This window comes from Eptesicus fuscus, chromosome 5, assembly GCF_027574615.1.
Source record: "Eptesicus fuscus isolate TK198812 chromosome 5, DD_ASM_mEF_20220401, whole genome shotgun sequence".
NCBI lineage: Eukaryota > Metazoa > Chordata > Mammalia > Chiroptera > Vespertilionidae > Eptesicus > Eptesicus fuscus.
In genome coordinates this window covers 31,399,661-31,422,819 of record NC_072477.1, presented here as the reverse complement: position 1 = coordinate 31,422,819, position 23,159 = coordinate 31,399,661, and the positions used below count along the sequence as shown (strand labels likewise).

Genomic DNA, 23,159 nt, shown 5'->3' with positions numbered 1-23,159 from the left:
CCTGATTCTTCAAATATTACATTGCCTTGATTAACAAAAATCATACTTTTTTAAAATTACAGAATAGAGATTATAAATAAAAGTAAAGTGTGCATGCAGTCAACTGCATAATGTACAAGCAATATCTATGTTTTTAATAATCATCTTTGGCAGGCCAGAATCCAGCTGGACATGCAATATTTACATATCAAAATCCATATTGTGTTCATCATATTGAAAGCAAGTGAAAATATATATGTATATACTGTATATACACATTCTGTATATAGATGTATATACCGTCTTTAAGATATTAACAAATATATATGTATAATATATATTAAAAGTGGATTTCACCTTTATCAGATTCAGGTGACTCAGGCCTGGAAACACTAAAAATATCCTGACATGGTATTTGGGGAGGTACTTGGAGTGGCGTTTGGGATTCCGGAGAAGAGGTCTGGGGCACACTTTTTTCTGAGAGTATTTTTAAAATTTCTGCCACCTGCTTCTCCAGGGCAGTCATTCTGCAACTCAGCAGCTGAATGTCCTCCTTGAGCTCGTGTTTGACTTCCTGCAGCGTGGTCTGTAAGGCTTGCTCGGGGATGGGGTAAAAGGGATGCTTGGCATCAGCCTGAATGGGGCTGTGCTCCAGCGGACTTCGCACCTCACCAGCCTTATCCAAACGAAGGTCACTTTTTGTAATCCCACTGTCACAAGAATCTGTCTTCCTTAACGGATTTTTGGTCACGCTGTTCTCTGAGTCGCTGCCCTTGGGGTCCTCTGACAACAGCCCCATAGACTCGGCTTTCGTGACATTATTCCAGTCTTCCTTTTTCTCCTCATGGGCTCCCATATTATTCTTGAGTCGGAGCCACCCTTTCCCATTTCCGTTCTTCATTCTTATGGGGCTGTTGACTTTGAGACATTTGGGGTCAGCACCGCCATTGGGCTTGAGCTCCATGGCCTCGCGGTTGTTCTGCTTGAGGGACTCGCTTGTTCTCACGAAGGCCAGGGATGTCTGAATGGGTGTGATCTGTGACACCGTGACCACGCTGGTGCCGGTGATGGAGGCTCCATTCTGTAAGGAGCGGCTCTCTACCTGGAGCTGGTTCCGCTCGGGGTCGCTCTGCGAGGAGCCCTGATTCCGCAGCTCCTTCTGCTGCTTGAACTTCTGGAAGAGCTTTCTGACCGGGTGATCCACGGGGATGCTGAGCGTGACTTCATTCTTCTGCCGGAGGCGCTCCTCCTCCTCCTTCTTCACATCACTGATTTTACGGAAGATGATCTGTGTTGGGGCAGAGAGATGGAAAACACGATAAAAACAGGTGGATTTATAATCGTGTGACAGCATGCTGATGTGCTTGGTTTTACAGAGGAAACCCTCTAACATAGGGCAAGGTCATGTGTGAAGGGAAAAAATATTCCCATACTATTTAACACATGCAGTGTATGTACTTAAAACTCAACATAGGGCGATTGACTAAGATTACTTAGCTTACTTAATTCTAGGGTGAATGTAGTGAAGAAACAACTGAATATACTGCCTTTCTAGTTCATGTTCCTATTTAATGGAAAATATATTAGTACACGTTATACTAAATATGTTAGTATATGCATATGTGTATATACATATATGAGTAAAGAAATATATATTTATCTCTTAAATTTACTTGTAATATGTCACTGTTTTTGTATGTTTTCCATATATGTGTGTGTGTATATATATATGTATATATATATATGATTCAAAACTACTTTAATACCATCCCTTGTTTAAGGGTTAAATAGTAAGATTTCCAGGGTTTAAAAGTACTGAAAAGTTAGACAGGTTATCAACAAAGGACCTGGATTGGGAATGAGGAAGGATTAAATGTATTCATATGGCTCCAGAGGGCAGAACTTGGATCTATAAAAAAAAAGTTTCTGGAAGGTAACTATCACCTGAATATATACACTTAATTTCAAGCTGCTATCTATTAACTGAATAATTTGAAAACTCGTGATCCTCACACGACTAAAATATGCAAACAGAAGTAAGGACTTTGTCCAGGTGAGACTTTCACTGAGTGGGAGGTTGGAATCTTCAAATTCCAATATGTTTTTACATTTTAAACATAAAACTAAATACGTAGTACATGTGATGTTAGATGAGTATCCATAAATAAATAAGCAAACTTTCATGAAAAAAAAAAACCTATTCTAAAAACAATACTGGGAATGTATAATTTCAAGAAAAATAAAAAATAGTAAGCTATATAGGACATTACCCCTTACATTTTCAGAGTTAGAAGTGAATTTAATAGTGTAAGATTTTTTGCTGAAGAACAAAATAACTGCAGGAGAAGGCTGTAAGGAAAATTCAAAAGGAAGTGAGATGAAGTGCTTTCAGCATCAGACAATTTTATGATAATAGCAAAATAACTTACCTCCACCACCCCCTCTGATTAAGTTGTTGGTTAGATTAGAAATATATGAGAAGTACAGAGTCTCAGGCATATGAAAGACACTCAAAAAAATGTTGGTTCTCTCCCTTGAACTCTCATAAAACACTTTGTATGTGAAACCATTTTCATCACCTCTTGAAGATTCAGCAGTTTCCAGGAGTAACACATAATCATTGATTTTATAGCAGAAGCCAAAACTAATGATGGTCACTGTTAACAGAAAAAAGTCAGGGGGATAGCACTGCTCTAAGAGAACATTTTAAAAATTGAGATTGAGGCACTAAAAGCAGCTTATCATGTACTAATAATTTGAAATTTAAAATAAATATTTTCTAAATTTAATAACTGTCTGCAAAGACCAGCACATTTTTCCCATTCTAGAGGCACTTTTTAAAAAAGATGCAATACTAATCTCCAAGTCTGATATCAAAGCTCCAACCTGTGTGCTTAGAGGTCTTTCAAAGGGCTGACATGTTTCTTACACTTCCTAAGTAAGCAGAGCTTGTTCTAAGACTTTAAGATATTAACACTCACTGGGACCAGACAGATCCAAACATGGAAACATAGATACTTTATTCCTGTTTCATCCCCTATCACCGAAAATGTACTCACTTTGGGTCTATGAACTGACATGAGGAGACTGACGCAAATAACTGGCCACATCCTCCTTCATACTCAATTCCTACCTTTTTTGTTTATTTATTTTAAAGGTTGTTACTTAGCCTTTGATAGATGTAGCCTTGATGCACTAGTCTTCCCATTTGGGAAGAGACAATAGCCTTCCCATTTGGGAAAAAGGGATCTATTTCAAACTCTCAGTGGAGCAGGGTAGGTGCCTGACACAGGGATGCCAAATAAAATGCAGGACATTCTTGCAATATTTAGGACATACTTATAATGAAAAATGTGTACATTATTTATTTGAACATATTTGTACTTTAAAAATTATTCATTGTTTACTTGAAACTTAAATTTCACTGGGTGGTTCTTTATTTTGTTTGCTAAATGTAATGTCCTACCCAAGCAACAGAATTTGAACTGAAGCCTCACTAAAAACAATAACACGTAGATTGGATCAACTATTTGTGCTCTTAAGCAGCTGCACAGCCCATGGCCATGTGAACCCCACATACAATGGACTACAGCTGGGACACAAGCTAAACTAGCCAGATGCTGGACTAAACTGGACTTTAATGTGGAGCGGAGACTCTGGGCCTTAATCCTAGCCCTGCTGAAGACAAGACTGGACTTTTTCCATGGCAGATGGAGGGAAATAGGACATTGGAAAGCCACGGGTTTAATTCCACAGGAATAAAGTTCACTTGTCCTCCATGCAAGTCTCAGGAAATTCCTTTCCTTGCAGCATCACAGGAACTCCACTTCCACGGGTAACAGGTGGGGATGCAGATAACACTAATACCTAGATTCATTTGTTTATGGGGACATGGACCTTTGTTTTGCTAACTGCTGTATCTCTAATGCCTACAACAGTGTCTGTTACCTTGAAAGACCTTAATAAATAAATGTTATTTATCAAATCAATAACCTTTTCATACACTCAGCAAATACATGTTTGTGATCAGTTTACAAATCAAAAATATTACAAACAGGAAAATTGTTTTATATTTCTTTTATTATTTTGCACTCTTAGTCTAGACAATAAATCAATGCTATATGTATTATAATTCAGGGGTGGGGAGCGTCCAGCCCACTGGCAGTATTAAGGCCCAGGAAATCATTTGGTCTGGCCCTGCCATGGTATTAAGGGCAAGTTAATTAAATGTTTGACCAAATATAACAGTTAATTTGTAAGTTGATAATTTTGTATGGCCAATGAATGATGTTATAAATATCCAATGGCCCTTGGCAGAGAAAGGTTCCCCACCCCTGTAGTTAATCATAATGCCTGCCCACCCCTATTTCCTCATTTGTAAGCCAGGTCCAGAGCTTCACCCCACAAATCAGTCTTTAAAGAACCTGAGTCAGAACAGTTTCATTGTAAGGATGTAATAACACCCATTAAGAACTTATTTTCTAGCTGATGGCAATACAACACTTTCGTAATGTGAGGTAAGAGAATATAAGCACTAAAATTAAAAACAAAGAAACAGATAAAAAATGATTTTATTGTGTTTACAAGGATTAAAGACTAATAATCTACTGAGATGCCACCACCACTTGATCCATGTCTTGTCTGTAAAGTATAATAGCTTTGTGTTCTGTCTTGTTACAAAGAATGCATTATGTCACAAATAAGAAAATAAAACAGCAGGGATGCCTAAAGTAATTCACTGTATTTCAAAAACATTAAAAGTAATAGGCCCTCTCTATAAATCCTCATAGTTTGAAGATAACTTTATGACCCTTAACTATAAATTTGAATAACAATGTATTTTTATTACTAAGGAGCTACATTTCATCATAAAAATAGCATGGCAATTATTCTACATTATCATTACGAGCATTCTCAAATATATTCTGCAGAATCTTTCCTTTTAAGAGGTGCCTTTTACTTTTAACTATTTAATAATGCATATAATAAAATAGTTCAACTTAGTAACAGAATGGAAGATTGATACATTTTATTTAGTTAAACCCCTAAAAAATAGCATGTTCCCATTTGGATTTTTTAAAAATCTGCATGCTACTCTTTGGAAGTTGGAAGAATCTGTGAACTTATTAAGAGTTTTCATAATCCAATTGATTCTTATATGGGCAAGGTGTCATACAGAAGTAAAATGTTCTCTGTTAATTCAATACATTAACTATATAAATTTTACATAATTATTACATGGAAATGATGATGATTTATTTCTAGAAAACAAAAACAACCCACCCCCCAAAAAAAGTAGTTTTTAAAAATGTTAAAAGATCTGACTGAAGTTCATAGGAAAGCAACGTAAATGAATTAAATCATGTAAAAAAAATGTATATACATGATTATCAATGTGGTGTTGAAAGAAATCAGCCTTTAAAAATCCAATTTTGAGATCAACCAAAGGACTTGTATGCATGCATATAAGCTTAACCAATGGACACAGACAGGCGGGGGGGGGGGTGAGAGCATTGCTAGGGGGTAGCAGCAGCTGGGGGGAAAAGGAGACATAACTAATACTTTCAACAATAAATAATTTAAGTTTAAAAAAATATCCTAATTCGGGTTTTTTTCTCAGAGCCCTTGCACTTGATGTACTCTGTCTCCCCCCGACTCCTCTCACCAATGGCTAATTAAATATCTGATGAACACGACAAAAAATTGAGGGCAAAATTTAAAAAGAAAAATCGTGAATCAGGCTGATTCCTGTCACACATCTATTGGTAGAATGCACAATAGCATGTACTATTCCTATGATCAGAGAGGTTTATTTCATTTAAGCTTTTCTTCTCCGTGCTTCATTATGTTCTGTGAAGCCCATGCTGGAAGGTTTAATTTATTTAAATGATAAAAGCTTCTAAAACTTAACAGGGAACATGGCCAACTGAGCTTTCCATTTCAAAAGTAGGACATTTGATTATAAAAGTGATATCAAAATGGAGTAAATTGAATGTGTACTGAACTTTGAAATCCCATAAAGGCCAGGAAAAAAAAAAGGTTAGAATAATTTGTTTAATGACATAGATTCAGTGGTTTATAATTTGAAGGAGGATAGCAGCGGTGTTTTCTCTCAAATGGCCCATCGCTTTCTGGATCGGTGAGTCTGGGGAACTGACTATGAATTTATAGGTGCATGTGATCAAGCAGCTGCTCCTGTTCATCTGACTCATGGGGTCTAGTTGGTTTGGCTCTTTGTTTCTTTTTACTGTTTCTATAAACTTAGTCACTAATCCAACTCCAGTCCGTTCAATCCATTCCAACTTAAACTAATATAACAAAGACTTATATTTATTAAACACACTGTCATATCCAGATCAGAGGCTATAAGCTCTTCCTAACAAAGGCCACAGTGATGGAGCCGTGGCTGATGGCCTTTCAACAAATTTAGATGTGTGAAGGAAGAGTAAGGATGACTCATCAAACTGTTTTGAAATATGGTGGCCTTGCTTTACTTAGGCCACTCATACATCTTTAAGCTCTCCAAGGGCAAGTGTAACTGCAAAACCAGCTCATACAGGAAAGGAGCAAGGGAAGACCAAAGAGTATGGACATGCCATGTCTACAGCTTTACCAAAAAGTGCATTAAACACTCTCCAAGTCTGCTCCCTGCTGATTGATGGGGAAAGGGACTGGGCAGAGGCAGTTTAGATGAATGCCCAGTAAGGTCTGAGTGACAAGGGAAGGTGCCTATCCGTCTGCCAGTCATACATGGGAATAAATTAGTGGTCAGAATGGGTGTGGCCACTGCAAGCAAGAGAAACCTAAATATTTAAACTTCCAAACAAAGCAGTTTGTGCTCTCTCTCTCTCTCTCTCTCACTCTCTCTCTCTCTCTCTCTCACACACACACACACACACACACACACACACACACAGGCCCTGTGCCCTCTTGGGACTCCTGTCGCAGGGGGCTGCTCTCCCTTGTGCCCACCTCACGCACAGCCATGTGGGACTCCCACAATGGATTCATGGACTAAACCTGAACTAAACACTAAACTACAACCAGCTATAACATGGAACGGAAGCCCTGGACGCTGTTCCCACAGAACCAAAGGACTGGGACATAACCAGACCGTGAACACCAGAACCCTTTAGAAGCAAAGGGTCCACTGTCCAGGAATCTCTTGGTGCTGGAGCCCCTTCCCATAAATGGACAAGCTCCAAGGTCCTCCAATGAAAACTTGCCCAGCCAGTGCTTTCACATACCTGTTCCCCCTAATTCCTTAAAAAATGCCCGGAACCCAGGAAACAGGAGTTCAGGTTTAGAGCCATAGCTTTCCTGTTCTCCTTGCTTAGTGCTCTGCAAATAAAGTCACTCATTTCTCCACTGCAAATTTTGATGTTTAGCGTTTGACCCTGGTAACATCAGATGAACTCTTTCTGTTCGGTAACAAAAATGATGTGTTAATGTCTAGTTCAGCTTTTTAGGTCCCAAATAAAATTTGAGGAATTAATTGATTGATTAATGCGAAAAAGGAAGAAAGGGAGGTGAGTAGAGCAGGAGAGGGGAAGAAGGGAGGAAGGAAGGAAGAAGAAAGGATGGAAGGAAGGAAAGAAGGAACAAAATGTATCACCCCAAAGGAAGGAAGGAAGGGAGGGAGGGAGGGAGGGAGGGAGGGAGGGAGGGAGGAGGGAGGGAGGGAGGAAGGGAGGGAGGGAGGGAGGAAGAAGGAAGGATGGAAGGAAGGAAAGAACGAACAAAATGTATCACCCGGAAGGAAGGAGGAAGGAAGGAAGGAAGGAAGGAAGGAAGGAAGGAAGGAAGGAAGGAAGGAAGGAAGGAAGGAAGGAACAGAGGGAGGGCGGAAGGGAGGGAGGGAGGGAGGGAGGGAAGGAGGGAGGAAGAAAGAAGGAACAAAATGTATCACCCCAAAATAATATGTCTTTTTGGCATAAGGACTATCTTGAGCTGGTTGTTTTAAGAAACTGCAGGCACAGGAGAAGCTCTGAAAATGGAGAAGTGATCCTTTTATAAGAGACATTTGCATTTATAAGTGAAATCTCTTCTTGTAAGAGTGTCTCCCTCTTTGTAGGAGGAAGAGAAAGATGATTCTAAATCTCTAGAAACATTGATCTAAATCTAAATAACAACTTACCCTTGTTTACTGTGCTTTTCTTGGCACACCCCCCCCCCCCAGCAGTAACTGGCCTCCCCACTTCCCCAACATTTTATTTTGTTGTTAGCTGGAAATGTTATTTAAGGAGGTATACATGTATACAGGAGGTATACTTGTTATTAGACTTTTCTTTTTCTCCTGTTAATATGTTATTTATTTTTAGCCAAGAAGGGTAAAGGGAAAATTATTTTCTTCCCTCACAGAAGGAAGAAAAGAAGAAAGGGAGAAAAGTAATACTTTTTAACTTTGCTAATGTGGATAAAGGTGGTTAGTAAGATGCAAACGCAGAACATTGTAGAATTACTGATACAATTCCTGAATTTACTAATGCAATGTTCTAGACCCCATTTTCCTTTACCATATAAAAGTTCATTAATATGAATTCTCCAGGCTATCACAAATATGAAAATATATTTTTCATAAGAAATGAAACATAGATTACAAACTCCATTGCTGATTTAAGCATAACTGGAATAGAGTTGATCATTATATGTTTCCATTACTAGAGGTTTTCATTTAAAAAATAATAAAAGAAGGAAGACAAAGTCGACGATAGTCAAAAAATACCAAGTGTTATTTAAACAGAAACTAACAAATGTTGGCATGGTGTAGAAAGTTGGAACCCTCACATATTGCTGGAAGGAATATAAAATGGTCCAGTCCCTGCCGAAACTGGTTTGGCTCAGTGGATAGAGCGTCGGCCTGCGGACTCAAGGGTCCCAGGTTCAATTCCGGTCAAGGGCATGTACCTTGGTTGCGGGCACATCCCCAGTAGGGGTTGTGCAAGACGCAGCTGATCGATGTTTCTCTCTCATCGATGTTTCTAACTCTCTATCCCTCTCTCTTCCTCTCTGTAAAAAATCAATAAAATATATTTTTAAAAAACAAAAAAAAATAAAATAAAATAAAATGGTCCAGTCCCATGTAGAAAACAGCTCAGCAATTTCTCAAAAAGTTAAACATAGCGTAACCAAATGACCCAGCAATTCCATTCCTAGGTATATATTTAAGAGAAATGAAAACATACAGACACATAAAAACTTGTATATAAATGTTCACAGCAGCATTATTCATGACAGCAAAAAAGTAAAAACAACCTAAATATCCATTAACTGAAGAGTCAAATGTGACATATCCATACAATGAAATATTATTCAGACATTAAAAGGAATGAAGCTCTGATACAGGCTACAACATGGATGAACCTTGAAAACATTATGTTAAGTGAAAGAAACCTGACACAAAAGGTCACATATTGTATGGTTTCACTTATGTGAAATGTCCAGAATAGGCAAATTTAGTTAGAAAGTATATGAATAGTTTCCAGGGATGGAGTGGAGGGGATAGTAGAAAATGGTGAATGATTATTAATGGGTATGGGATTTCTTTGGGGAGAATGTTATGGAATTAGATAATGATGATAGTTGCACAACTTTGTGAATATACAAAGAAACAATGAATTTTATACATTAAAATGGTAAATTGGCAAGTGAATTATATCTCAAAAAAAAAACCAAGCAGGGCACAGCTGGTGTTGCTCAGTGGTTGAGGGTTGATCTATGAACCAGGAGGTCATGGTTTGATTCCTGGTTAGGTCACATGCCCGGGTTTCGGGCTCAGTCCCCAGTAGGGTGCGTGCAGGAGGCAGCCAATCAATTCAAAGTGATGAATTTCACGATAGTAACAGAGCATTAAACCAGGAGCAGGGCACTTCTCAGAGTAAGGCCCTGTACAGCTACACAGGCTGAGCATCCATGAAGCCCCCTGCTAGGAGGCTTTCTCTTAATGTCCCTGGTGGAATTGGGTCCAGTCTATCCTGTAGCACTTACTCTGTGACACGTATTAATGGTGAGATGCAGCAGCAAACAAGATAGTCATTCACATTATAGTTGTTAAACACCTACCATGTTCCACTCTCTGATTTGGAGTTAGATAGACATCAGTAAACAAAACAAAACCCTTTCTATATTTCTTATAATGTCAGAAGGTGATGTGAGCTACAAAGAAAAATGAAGTGTGTAAGAGCATAGAGAATGGCTGAGGGGTGAGGTCTCTATGAGGAAGTGATATTTGAGCACAGATAGTCATGAAATGAAGAAGCAGGTCATGCAGACAGCACGGGGAGTGGGGTCCCTCAGGTGAGAGAATGCTTCCTATATCTGAGAAACAGTAAGGAGGACAGAGTGGGTGCTAGTAAACATGGAGAGAGTGATGGGAGAGGAGGTTGGGTCGGAGGCCAGACTCTGGATTTTAACATGAGGGAAAGGAATGGGAAGGAATGGGAAAGGGTCACCCAGGCTGCTCCGGGGAAATAAGCTGTAAGGTGGGAAGGGTAGATAGAGGCAGAGTAACCCATTTGGGTTTTTTTTTTTTTTTTTTGCATAGTTCGTGTAAGACATAATGGTGACTTAGACCAGGGAGGTAGAAATGGAGGTAATAAGTGGTCAGATTCTGGATTTATTTTGCCAGTAAAATAAGGTTTGCTGATGGGCTACATAAACACTTTGAGAGAAAAAGAGGAAATTTTTGAAGAAGTCTATCTTTAGTCTAATAAGCAAAAGGATAAATAATAGTGTCATCTTCTGAGATGAGGAAGCCTGGAACGGTAATACACAAACTAGAAAGACAAGTTATCCACCCCCCACCCTCGCTAGATACACACAGGTATATACCCCCATGCACAATATACAACAGTGGAGCAGGCATAGGATAACTGACTAAACACTCCCATCAGAGGGGGCAGGGATCAATGGCTGAGAGGCTCAGCAGTCACTGATCTAGAGCAGTGCTGAAATTTGCCAACCAGGCCTTAAAGGGCCCCCTTACAGGCAGTAGGGTAAATTCCTTTATTAGTCTCTCAGTCTGCTACCTGGGATTAGCTCTCTCATCCACTGTTCTCTGTGGCTCCTGATTCCATCTTTTTAGAGCATCTTTTTTGTCCATATTATTCTATAGTAAGACCTGATACTGGGATTGAAGAGTTTGTCCTATTTCAACTACTTCCGGTCTGTGCAAATTTGGGAGCCTAAGGTTTGGTTTTGGGCTCACAGAGTGAAACAATTTCTTAAAAGCACACTTGTGGTTTCTGTAGCAATATAATGCTCTCAGGAATTTTAGTCAGTTTCTGATCTATTTACAGTGAATTCCATACACTGCACCCTCACAAAAAGTTCTTTCTTAGACATAATTCTCAAGCCTGATTTAATCCTTTGCTTTCTTGGCCTCATGTCTCTGTCTCCGTCTCTCTCCATACTGGCAGCTACATTGATGCCAACAGGCTTGGTGGGAGATCGCTTTCATTATCTGATATTTGCTACAAAACTGAGTCTTAAAGCAGCAATCGACAACCAGTGGTCCACGGACCACTGGTAGGGTCTGTGAGGTCCGAAAGGTTGGCGACCACTGTCTTAAAGGACTTTTCTGTGCAATGAATTTTCAATCTTATTTCCCAACCCCCAACCCCCACTATTCTTGACTCTTTTCCATATTTGCTTATAAGCCAGCTAACGCTTACCTGAGGTCATCTTCTCATGGCTTACTAAATGTAACCAGTCCCAAACACCACTCATTACTGATATTCTGCTTTTAAAAGAGCCATAGCATTAGAAGGCCATCACAGTTAGCAATTTTACCAAATGGTTTGTCACTGAAAATTACTTGTCTCCACCCTTCCAAGTCTGAAATATCAATTTCCTCGTTTATTTGACTCCTACTAAGTCAATACCACATATTTTAGAATAAATGGTGACAGAGCCCCACTCTTGCTATTTAAGCTAATATCTAGTAGCATTGCAATTGCCACCAACTTATTAGCATTTGCATATTTAGAATATTCTTTTTTTCCTAAGTTCTCAGCATAGAATTTTAGCACACTCAAGTTCAAAGGAACAAAACTGATAGAGAAAAGCATCACCATTTTGCTTTGTTGGATATGTAAGAATACAGCCCCAGTCCCATAAATGACGTATTAGACTACACTGTCATTGGGAACTTAATTACTCTGGTCAGAGTAGCTATTGCTTCCATCTGATAATCATTGCAATAAAAACACCAGAATTAGAGGAACTGCATTAAATATTTCCCATGGATTATTTGCTCATTTAATTTGCACGATGATCCATTTTATAGATCCATTTTAAAAACCAAGGCTTAAAGAGATTTTAAAAACCTCCCCTCGGTCTATACAGCCAATGAATAACAAAGCAGGGTTTCCAACCTGGGTCTACTGGACTGAAAGACTGATTCCTGATCTAAATTCAAGAGAGATGCAAAGTATCTAAAGGACCAAAGGCCTGGGAGAAGGACATGAAATGAAAAAGGAGGTTGAATCACTTTAATAATGGAATAAGCCAAAAGTCCTGACTCTAGGCTGGAAGTTTAACACAGAGAGAGAGATGTATATATATGAATATGTAATGGGACTCCAGTATGCAAGTAGAAAATAACATTATTTAACACTTGGCAAAATCGATCCATTTTACAACCCACTTTAGCATAGATATCTCATTTTCTCCCCACAACTCTATAAATCAGGCAGGGCCATTATGATAATCCCTATTTGACCAATGAGGGTCAGAGAAGTTATGTGACTTGCCTAAGCTCACTTAGCCAGCAAATGGCCACACTGGGACTGAAATCTATTTCCTAATGGCCATTCCAATGTTCCTTCTGCTATTCCATGCCAGCACTCCGAATGCTATGTGTAATTTTGTTTTGTAGCTTACAATGCACTTTCAACTATATTACCTACTAGATCTCATGTGACACTATTCCTTTGTCCCCAGGTACACAGCTAACATGTGGCCTTAGCTTTTGCCTTGTAAGATAATTGTTGGGCCTCAAGGAGAACCATTACTCAGGTAGGGTAGTTATAATCCTTTTAAGGATTTTTTTTTTATAATAAAAACAATTTCTGCAGCTTTTCTTTGCAAAACTACCTCTGACATATTTATTTAAAAATGTGTTACTTTTTGCATTTGATATCTAAAAAATAATGCAGCTTTTACTCAAGATCACATACAATTTCTTCACTGCTGAGAAATATAGTTATTTTTTTCTATTGGAGTATTATCTTTTAGACAGATTTAGAAATATGTGACTAGTCTACATAATAGATTACTTCTTCAATCTTTTACAGTTGGAATCAAATTTATATAAAAGGGAATAATTCTTGGGTATTTCTTCATTTTGTGAAATTTGACAGCTGAAACTCAGAAGAGTTAAAGTGATTAGGCACTTGGATATACAACCAGTCATTCACAGCTGGTCCTCGACCTTCTTTTCCTGGTTTCTAAATCCACTCTCCAGTTCCCTCATGACATAGCTCTAAATTCTAGATCAAAATGTGCAGTAAGCCCGGCCAGTGTTGCTCAGTGGTTGAGCGTCGACCGATGAACCTGAGGTCACAGTTTGATTCCCAGTCAGAGCACATGCCCAGGGTTGCAGGCTCGATTCCCAGTAGGGGGCATGCAGGAGGCAGCCGATCAGTGGTTCTCTCTCATCATTGATGTTTCTATTTCTTTCTCCCTCTCCCTTCCTCTCTGAAATCAATAAAAATATTTTTTAAAAAAGTATGCAGTGAAATGTTTTTGTAAAGTTTGGGGCGTCCATTAGGAGGCAAGGATTTCAATACTATCTCTGACACAGACCACCTGTATAAACTTGGCAAATCCAAGTAGCCCGTATACACATCAGGTGTGTTTAAAGATCTATTTAAGGTAAACCATTCTCTATTTTAACAGGATGACAGAGCTAATCCATGTAAAACAGACATCAATATTACATCTAACAAGTGGCATAAGGATAGCATATCTTCACCTGGTGCAGAAATCTCTCCTCTTTCATTCACCACTTGGATTTTTGAACTTCCCATACAAGCAAAATTGGCCATGGAAGTGACTTTTCCCTGTTTGGACCATCTCTACTCTACTCCAAATGAATAATGTGTTCAATGCATTTAGACAATGCAAAGTAGTGTATTATATACACCACTTGATGTTTAATTTAGTAAAAGGCTACTAGGAACAGAATTGGTGACTAGTGCCACTTCCAACTCGAAAACTTTTTTGCAGGATCCTCTAGACTTGAGATTTAGAGTACCTAACAGAAAGAGCAATGAGGGGTCATGTGGAGACTGGAATCCCAGTCATAGCCAGGGCTCTAATCAGTTATGTTACTTTGTGTGCAAGTCCCATAATATTTTTTACTTTAGTTACTTTAAATAATGATGATGGTGTTAGACTTAGGTTTTCTTTTCAGCATTAAAATACTTCAAATATATGAAATAAAAGGTTAGTACCTGAAGCTAAAAAAAAAACAAAACACAAAACACAAACACCTTGAAATAAGACAATCTACTTCATGCCCCTTAACTCCTTTCTAACATAACTTCTTGCCAGATGATAACACACTTGCCTCATTTTACAGGTGTCAAAAATTCCTTGCATCAAACCCTACTGAGGCTTCTATGACCCTCAGTAACAAGTATAGATCTAGGATACATGTGTTTTGATTTTGCTTCTACTGGAGGCAACTGCTTTACATGCTGTGCTGAGAGATAATGGAAATGTGCTGCTAATTACTAAGGTTTCTGCTTCCAAACATTGCCGGCCAGAAATTGAACTGTAGTGTCTAGAGTTAAGAAGAAGCTAATAACTCTGTCCCTACAGTGCTGGACTGCAATTAGTTATTCTAGTCAAAGTAGAGTATGAGAAGCTCTGTGGCTGTTTCTTTAGCGTAGCAATTGCCAAGAACTGGATCCTACAATTAAAAAAAAAAAAAGAGTAGAGCTGTTTAAATGACTGGGATAGGCCGGTAAACCTGCCCACAAACGTGCATATGCATATGCACACAGCAAAGCCAGCAGAGGCCACAGAAGTCAACCCCAGCAGTCATCACTGGGAAGTCTGATTAAAGATATCTCAGCTCTGCACAGCATTGGAGCACAGACTGTGAAAAAATTATACATGAATACTTCACTTGAAACTTTCTATCCTATATAATAAAAGGCTTATATGCAAATTGACCGAAAAGTGGAACGACTGGTCGCTATGATGTGCACTGACCACCAGGGGGCAGACGCTCAATGCAGGAGCTGCCCCTTGGTGGTCAGTGCGCTCCCACAGGGAGAGTGCTACTCAGCCAGAAGCCCTGAGCAGCTGAGCTTATGGCTGGCGAGGGCAGCGGCAGTGGCATCAGCCTCTCCCACATCCAACTGATGGCTTAGGAGCGGACCTACACCATCAGTCAGGGACATCCCCCCAGGGCTCCCAGACTGTGAGAGGGCGCAGGTTGGGCTGAGGGGACCCCCCTCCCCCGAGTGCATGAATTTCATACACCGGGCCTCTAGTATAAATATAACCATGTAGTTGGCACCAAATCTAACATTTGTTAATTAAAACAACTTATCTGTGATTTATTCTATTTGGAAGTATCTTTATATAGTCAAGACAGATCTCCCACAGTCATATTCTATTTATTATTAACTAGTTTTGTTAGTGTTGGGTGGAAGAACCTCATACTCCATATATTACCATGATTGGAGGCACTGCCTTCTACTAACATAAATAATATAATATAGGTAACTTGAGAAGAGTTTTTGCCATGTTTCTTAGAAAGCACAAATTACATTAGCCCAGTTGATACTTCAGAGAGTTTTCACTCTGAAGGAAAGATAATCTCTGAGGACAGAACTATTTTTAGTTGAGGATCACACGATATAAAAGGAGAAAATATGAGAGTTCATATTTGATTGAGGACATAAGAGTGGAAGAAGAGGGAATGTGAGAGTTCATATTTTTGAGGGTCAACTGAGTCCAGGCACATATGAGGTGCAGAGAACACAAAAATAAATGACTTAAATACATGCAGGGATATACCATGTTTACAGTTTAGAAGACTAATGTTAAGATGGAAGAAATGATTCCCTAATTGATTAATTGATTGATTATAACAAATCTAAATCCTAATAGAATCTTTTAAAGACCTTAACAAACTAATTCTACAATTTATATAAAAATGCAAAATAAGTACAACAGCTAAAGCAATACTAATTAAGAACAAAAAAACTGACTTATACTGTCCATATTTTATTCTTAAAAATTATAGTAATTAAGATAGTATAGTAGGGGAGACGGAGAAAATGGCGGCTGAATAGAGACGTGTTCTAAGCCTGGTCCTGGGGCGGAGAGTAAGAACAGCTGAGATTCGCACAGGGAGTGTCTGTTGGCAAGCTAAGGGACAGCTAAACTCCAGGAGAAGGTGGAGGAGTGCTAGGAGGGTTCCCCTGACCATGCAGCACCCACAGCGGCTGGGTCCCCTCCCGGAGCTGCGGGCTCAGAGGAGGAAAACTCGCCATCTTGCAAGGAAAGGAGGGTTTTATTGGAGGCCTGACTTTCCGCGACAACGGCGAACACTGAACAGCTGTGAGCACCAGAACACCGGCCCCCAATCTGCGCAAACACGCGGATTCAAAGGAACTCTTCACTGCACCAAGAAAAGGTCAGACTTTGCGGGGATAAGGTGAGGTTTCTCGTCCCGGCGGCGGGAGAGGGAAATGCGTGAATGGCGGGAACTGCAGGACCAGGGAAGTCTGTGCCTAAAAAAATCCACGGCTGTTGGAGCTGCCAAGATCCATGAATGTGGAAGGGGGTACTCTGAGCTGCTAACAGAAGGGATCTCTAAAAAGCAACCCATTTTGATCTGATGAGGAGGGTCAGACTAAGAATTTTTCAAAGGAGTGCAGGCTGCTTAGTCTTGTGTAGAGATCCTCTGTCCGCACACTTGGGCTTGTTCCAATTCTGATTACTAAGCCCAATACATAGGAAAACCCAGTTGGGGAATACCCTGAGAGACTGCAGGGGGAAGTTGTTTCTCCGGAACCTGGGGAGCAGAGCTGGGAGTGACCATCAGAGAGGCAGCTCTGAGGCGCACACTTCCACAAACCGGTAGTGAGTGCCATAGAGGAAAAAAAAAAGCTAGAGAGGCCCAGAAGTCAATCCAGAAACACTGCCATCCAGGGGCTGAAACACAAATTGTCTCTGGTTTAATCAAAAATAATTACGAGAAATTAAGACACCGCCTGCTTAACACTGAGGAGCAGTGGAACGAAGGGAACTGCAATACAGCCCTGACTGGGAAACAGGCGTACCAAACAGAACAATAGAGGAAGTGAATGACCACCACTATTGCACATTTTATTCTTCTTATTTTTTATTTTTTTAATTTTATTTTTTATTTTATTTTTTTATATTTTAATGTTTTATTTTTTATTTTCATTTTTTGCATCTTTTACTTAAGAAACTAAATTTTTTCCTCACTCGATTTTCACCTTTTTAATTATTACATTTTTATTTTCAATCAGCATTATATTACTATTATTTTACTTTTTTTTTTTAGTGTCATTTAATTTTCTCTTTGTTTTATTTTGGGATTAGTGTCCTACATTCTATTTGCATCTTTCCTTTAACATCATTTACCCTATCTCAACGCTAACTTTATGCCATCACTCTCTTCCTAACCTTTTCCCTTTTGGTCTCCTGTTTATCTTAACCCTTTCTGGCTTTAGATTTTCCCTACTCTTTCAGTTTACCCTCTGCTAAAATTTCACCCTACTTATATATCTAATTTCCAACCCCCTGCTCCAAGTCCATACACACCTCTCTCTACGCTACCTTAACTTAAAAAAAAAAATTGTTTTTCTCTCTGGCCTTTTGTTGTTGTTTGCTTAAATGTTGATTAGATTGAATTTCTATGCTTTTTTATGAGATTGTTTTGCTTATTCTTTTTTTGTTTGGTTGGTTCTTTTGCTTGCTTTGTTTTTGTTTGTTTTTTACTTCTGTTTTCCCTTGCCTCACTTGATATTAGTTGGTGTTGTAGTTTGTATTAATCTCCAGGTTCGTGTAGCTGGCATTTGCTGGGATTAGTGATTGTTCTATTGGAGTTTACTCCCCATATTTATAGTTTGTTCCCCTTTTCTCTCTTAGTATCATTCTTGTCTCTTTGCTTTTTATTTTATTTTTTTCTTCTCTTTTCCCAAGTTCATTTTCACACTCCTTTTTTTGTTCTTTCTTTTTTCTCTTCCTATTCCTTTCTTATGCCCTAATTTGTCTTTCCTATGCCCTATGCCCTTTCTCTTCCTATTCCTTTCCTATGCCCTAATTTTTGTTCTTTCTTTTTTCTCTTCCTATTCCTTTCCTATGCCCTAATTTGTCTTCCAATGCCCTAAAGGTGGGGGACACCTTTATTGGAGGTTATTAATATCGTGAATACAATTCTGTTCAGTGCCTTGTGTGTTGTACCTGGTTGTGTTGTATTTTGTACCTTTAAATCAACGCAGGAGAGAGAGAACTATATAACCAGACATCTGGAGAAGAGAGACCATGGGGAGACAAAGAAACAGCCCCAATAGGAAAGAAAAGCAGGCATCACCAGAAAAGGAAGTAAATGAATTCGAGGCAAGCAACCTATCAGAGAAAGAATTCAGAGAAATGGTCATAAGGTGGCTGAAAAGAATGGAAGACAAATTCGACAATATGAGTAAGAACCAAGAGGAAATGAAGAAGAACCAAGAAGAAATGAGAAATGACATTGCTGCTGTAAAGAACTCAATAGAAAGCATCAAGAGTAGACTAGAAGAAGCAGAGGACCGCATAAGTGAGCTAGAAGACAAGATGGAAAAAAATACCCAAATAGAACAGCTTCTAGAAAAAAAAAAATTAGAAAGCACGAGGAGAGCCTAAGGGAACTTCGGGACAACATGAAACAAAACAACATCCGAATAATAGGGGTACCAGAAGGAATGGAAACTGAGCAAGGAATAGAAAACCTGTTTGAAGAAATAATAACAGAAAAATTCCCTGATATAGGGAAGAAAAAACCCACACAAATCCAAGAAGCTCACAGAGTCCCAAGCAAAATGAACCCCAAAAGACCGACGCCAAGGGACATTATAATTAAATTGGCAAACACCAACGACAAAATAAGAATCTTAAAAGCGGCCAGAGAGAGACAGAAAGTTACATACAAAGGAACCCCCATCAGACTAGCAACTGATTTCTCAACAGAAACTCATCAGGCCAGAAGAGAATGGAATGAAATATACAAAGTCATGCAAAACAAGGGTCTGAATCCAAGAATACTGTACCCAGCAAGGCCATCAATCAAAATTGAAGGTGAAATCAGGAGCTTCACAGACAAAAAAGGACTAAGGGAGTTTATCACCACCAAACCAGCAATGCAAGAAATGCTAAAGGATCTGCTGTAAAAAAAAAGAAAGAAAGAAAGAAATAGGAAACAAAGAAGGAACACAGGGGTATAGAATAAAAATGGCAACAAATAAGTACCTTTCAATAATAACTTTAAATGTAAATGGATTGAATGCCCCAATCAAAAGACACAGGATAACTGATTGGATAAGGAAACAAAACCCATATATCTGCTGTCTACAGGAAACCCACCTCAGATAAAAAGACGCATACAGACTGAGAATGAAGGGATGGAAAAAGATTTTCCAGGCGAATGGAAATGAAAAAAAAAAGCTGGGGTAGCAATACTTATATCTGACAAATTAGATCTCAAAGTGAAGGACAAAACAAGAGATAATGAAGGCCACTTCATAATACTAAAGGGAGAAATCCAACAAGAAGATATAACTCTGGTAAACATATACGCACCCAATACAGGAGCACCCAAATACATAAAAAAACTCCTGGAAGATATCAAAGGAGAAATTGACAGCAATACAATCATAGTAGGAGACTTCAATACCCCACTATCATCATTGGACAAATCCTCTAAACAAAAAATCAGAAAAGAAACAGCAATTCGAAATGACTCACTAGACCAGAAGGAATTAATTGACATCTTCAGAACATTTCACCCCAAAGCCACAGAATATACATTCTTCTCAAGTGCACATGGGTCATTTTCAAGATAGACCATATGTTAGGACATAGGCAAAGTCTCTCCAAATTTAAGAAGATAGAAATCATATCAAGTATCTTCTCAGATCACAGCAGCATAAAACTGGAAATCAACTACAATAAAAACAATCCAAAGAAATCAAACACATGGAGACTAAACAGCATGCTATTAAACAATGACTGGATTACCAAAGACATCAAGCAAGAAATAAAAAACATCATGGCAACAAATGACAATGAAAACACAACAATCAAAAATCTATGGGACACAGCGAAAGCAGTCCTGAGAGGGAAGTTCATAGCTCTACAAGCCTACTGCAAAAAACAAGAAACAATGGTAATAAATTACCTAACCCAACAACTCAAAGAGTTAGAAAGAGAGCAACAAGAAAAGCCCAGTGTAAGCAGAAGGAAGGAAATAATAAAGATCAGAGCAGATATAAACGACATAGAGACCAAAGAAACAATACAAAAGATCAACAAAACCAAGAGTTGGTTCTTTGAAAGGATAAACAAGATTGATGAACCTCTAGCCAGGCTCACCAAGAAGCAAAGAGAGAGGACCCAAATAAACAAAATCAGAAATGGAAGTGGTGCAACAAACCCCGCCAAAATACAAAGGATTGTTACAAAATACTACGAACAACTCTATTCCAAAAAACTGGACAACCTGGAGGAAATGGACATATTCCTAGAAAAATATAACCTTCCAAAACTCAATCAGAAAGAATCTAAACAGCTCAACAGGCCAGTAACTATGGAAGAAATTGAAGCAGTCATCAAAAAGCTTCCAGCAAACAAAAGCCCGGGGCCAGACAGCTTCACAGGAGAGTTTTACCAAATATTCAAGGAAGAACTAAAACCTATCCTCCTCAGACTATTCAAAAAAATTCAAGAGGAAGGAACACTTCCAGGCTCCTTCTATGAAGCCAGCATCACCCTAATACCAAAACCAGATAAAGACAACACAATGAAAGAGAATTACAAACCAATATCCCTCATGAACATAGATGCCAAAATCCTCAACAAAATTCTAGCAAATCGGCTCCAGCAGTACATCAGAAAGATCATACACCATGACCAAGTAGGATTTATCCCAGGAATGCAAGGATGGTACAATATCCGCAAATCAATATACGTGTTACCTCACATTAAAAATTTGAGAGAAAAAATCACATAGTCATATCAATAGATGCAGAAAAAGCATTTGACAAAATCCAATACCCTTTCTTGATAAAAACTCTCAACAAGGTGGGAATAGAAGGATCATACCTCAACATGATAAAAGCTATATATGATAAACCCACAGCAAACATCATACTCAATGGGCAAAAACTAAAACCATTTCCCCTAAGAACAGGAACAAGACAGGGATGCCCTCTCTCACCACTCCTGTATGACATAGTACTGGAAGTATTAGCCATTGCAATTAGACAAGAAGAAGAAATAAGAGACATCCAAATTGGAAAAGAAGAAGTAAAGCTGTCCTTATTTGCAGATGACATGATATTGTACATAAAAAACCCAAAAGACTCCATCAAAAAACGAATAGACTTAATAAATGAATTCAGCAATGTAGCTGGATACAAAATTAACACCAAGAAATATATGGCATTTCTATACACCAATAGTGAACTTACAGAAAGAGAGACTAAAAAAGCAATCCCTTTTACCATCACACCAAAAAAACTAAGATACCTAGGAATAAACTTAACTCAGGAGGTAAAAGACCTATACACGGAAAACTACAGGACACTGAAAAAAGAGATAGAGGAAGACGTAAACAGATGGAAGAACATACCATGTTCATGGATTGGTAGAATCAACATCATTAAAATGTCCATACTACCCAAAGCAATCTACAGATTTAATGCTCTCCCCATCAAAATACCAACAGCATATTTCACAGACCTAGAAAGAACTCTCCAAAAATTTATCTGGAATAAAAAAAGACCCCGAATAGCCACAGCAATCCTGAGAAAGAAGAATAAAGTAGGAAGGATCTCAATACCAGACCTCAAGATATATTACAAAGTCCCAGTTCTCAAAACAGCCTGGTACTAGCACAAGAACAGACATATAGATTAATGGAACAGAATAGAGAATCCAGATATCGACCCAAACCACTATGCTCAATTAATATTTGACAAAGGAGGCATGAACATACAATGGAGTCAAGACAGTCTTTTCAATAAATGGTGTTGGGAAAATTGGACAGATACATGCAAAAAAATGAAACTAGATCACCAACTTACACCATACACAAAAATAAACTCAAAATGGATACAGGACTTAAACATAAGATGGGAAACCATAAAAATACTAGAGGAATCCACAGGCAACAAAATCTCAGACATATGCCAAAAGACCTTCTTCACTGACACTGCCCCTAGGGCAATGGAAGCTAAAGAGAAAATTAACAAATGGAACTACATCAAAATAAAAAGCTTTTTTACAGCAAAAGAAACCATCAACAACACAGCAAGAAAGCCCACTGCATGGGAGAACATATTTGCAAATGCTATCACTGATAAAGGTTTAATCTCCAACATCTACAGGCAGCTATGCAACTTAATAAGAGGAAGATAAATGATCCAATAAAAAAATGGGCAACAGACCTAAACAGAATATTTTCAAAAGAAGACAGAAGGAAGGCCAAGAGACACATGAAAACATGTTCAAAGTCACTTATTATCCGAGAGATGCAAATCAAAACAACAATGCGGTACCATCTCACACCTGTCAGAATGGCTGTCATCAACAAATCAACAAACAAGTGTTGGCGAGGATGCGGAGAAAAAGGAACCCTCGTGCACTGCTGGTGGGAATGCAGACTGGTGCAGCCACTGTGGAGAACAGTATGGAGTTTCCTCAAAAAACTGAAAATGGAACTCCCATTTGACCCAGTAATCCCACTCCTGGGAATATATCCAAAGAAACTAGAAACACCAATCAGAAAGGATATATGCACCACTATGTTCATAGCAGCACAATTTATAATAGCTAAGATTTGGAAACAGCCTAGGTGCCCATCAGCAGATGACTGGGTCAGAAAACTGTGGTACATCTACACAATGGAATACTATGCTGCCATAAAAAAG

The 23,159-nt window shown here is 38.7% G+C and overlaps 1 protein-coding gene across 1 annotated transcript in view; it reads right to left on the bottom strand.

The window, feature by feature from the left end:
- Positions 1-319: 319 nt before the first annotated feature.
- The window catches only part of KCNH5 (potassium voltage-gated channel subfamily H member 5), a 258,352-nt gene continuing 235,512 nt past the window's right edge, over positions 320-23,159 (bottom strand). The window contains exon 11 of the mRNA XM_008138968.3: positions 320-1,267. Coding sequence (XP_008137190.1) covers positions 320-1,267 — 948 coding nt within the window. The remainder of the gene's footprint in view (positions 1,268-23,159) is intronic.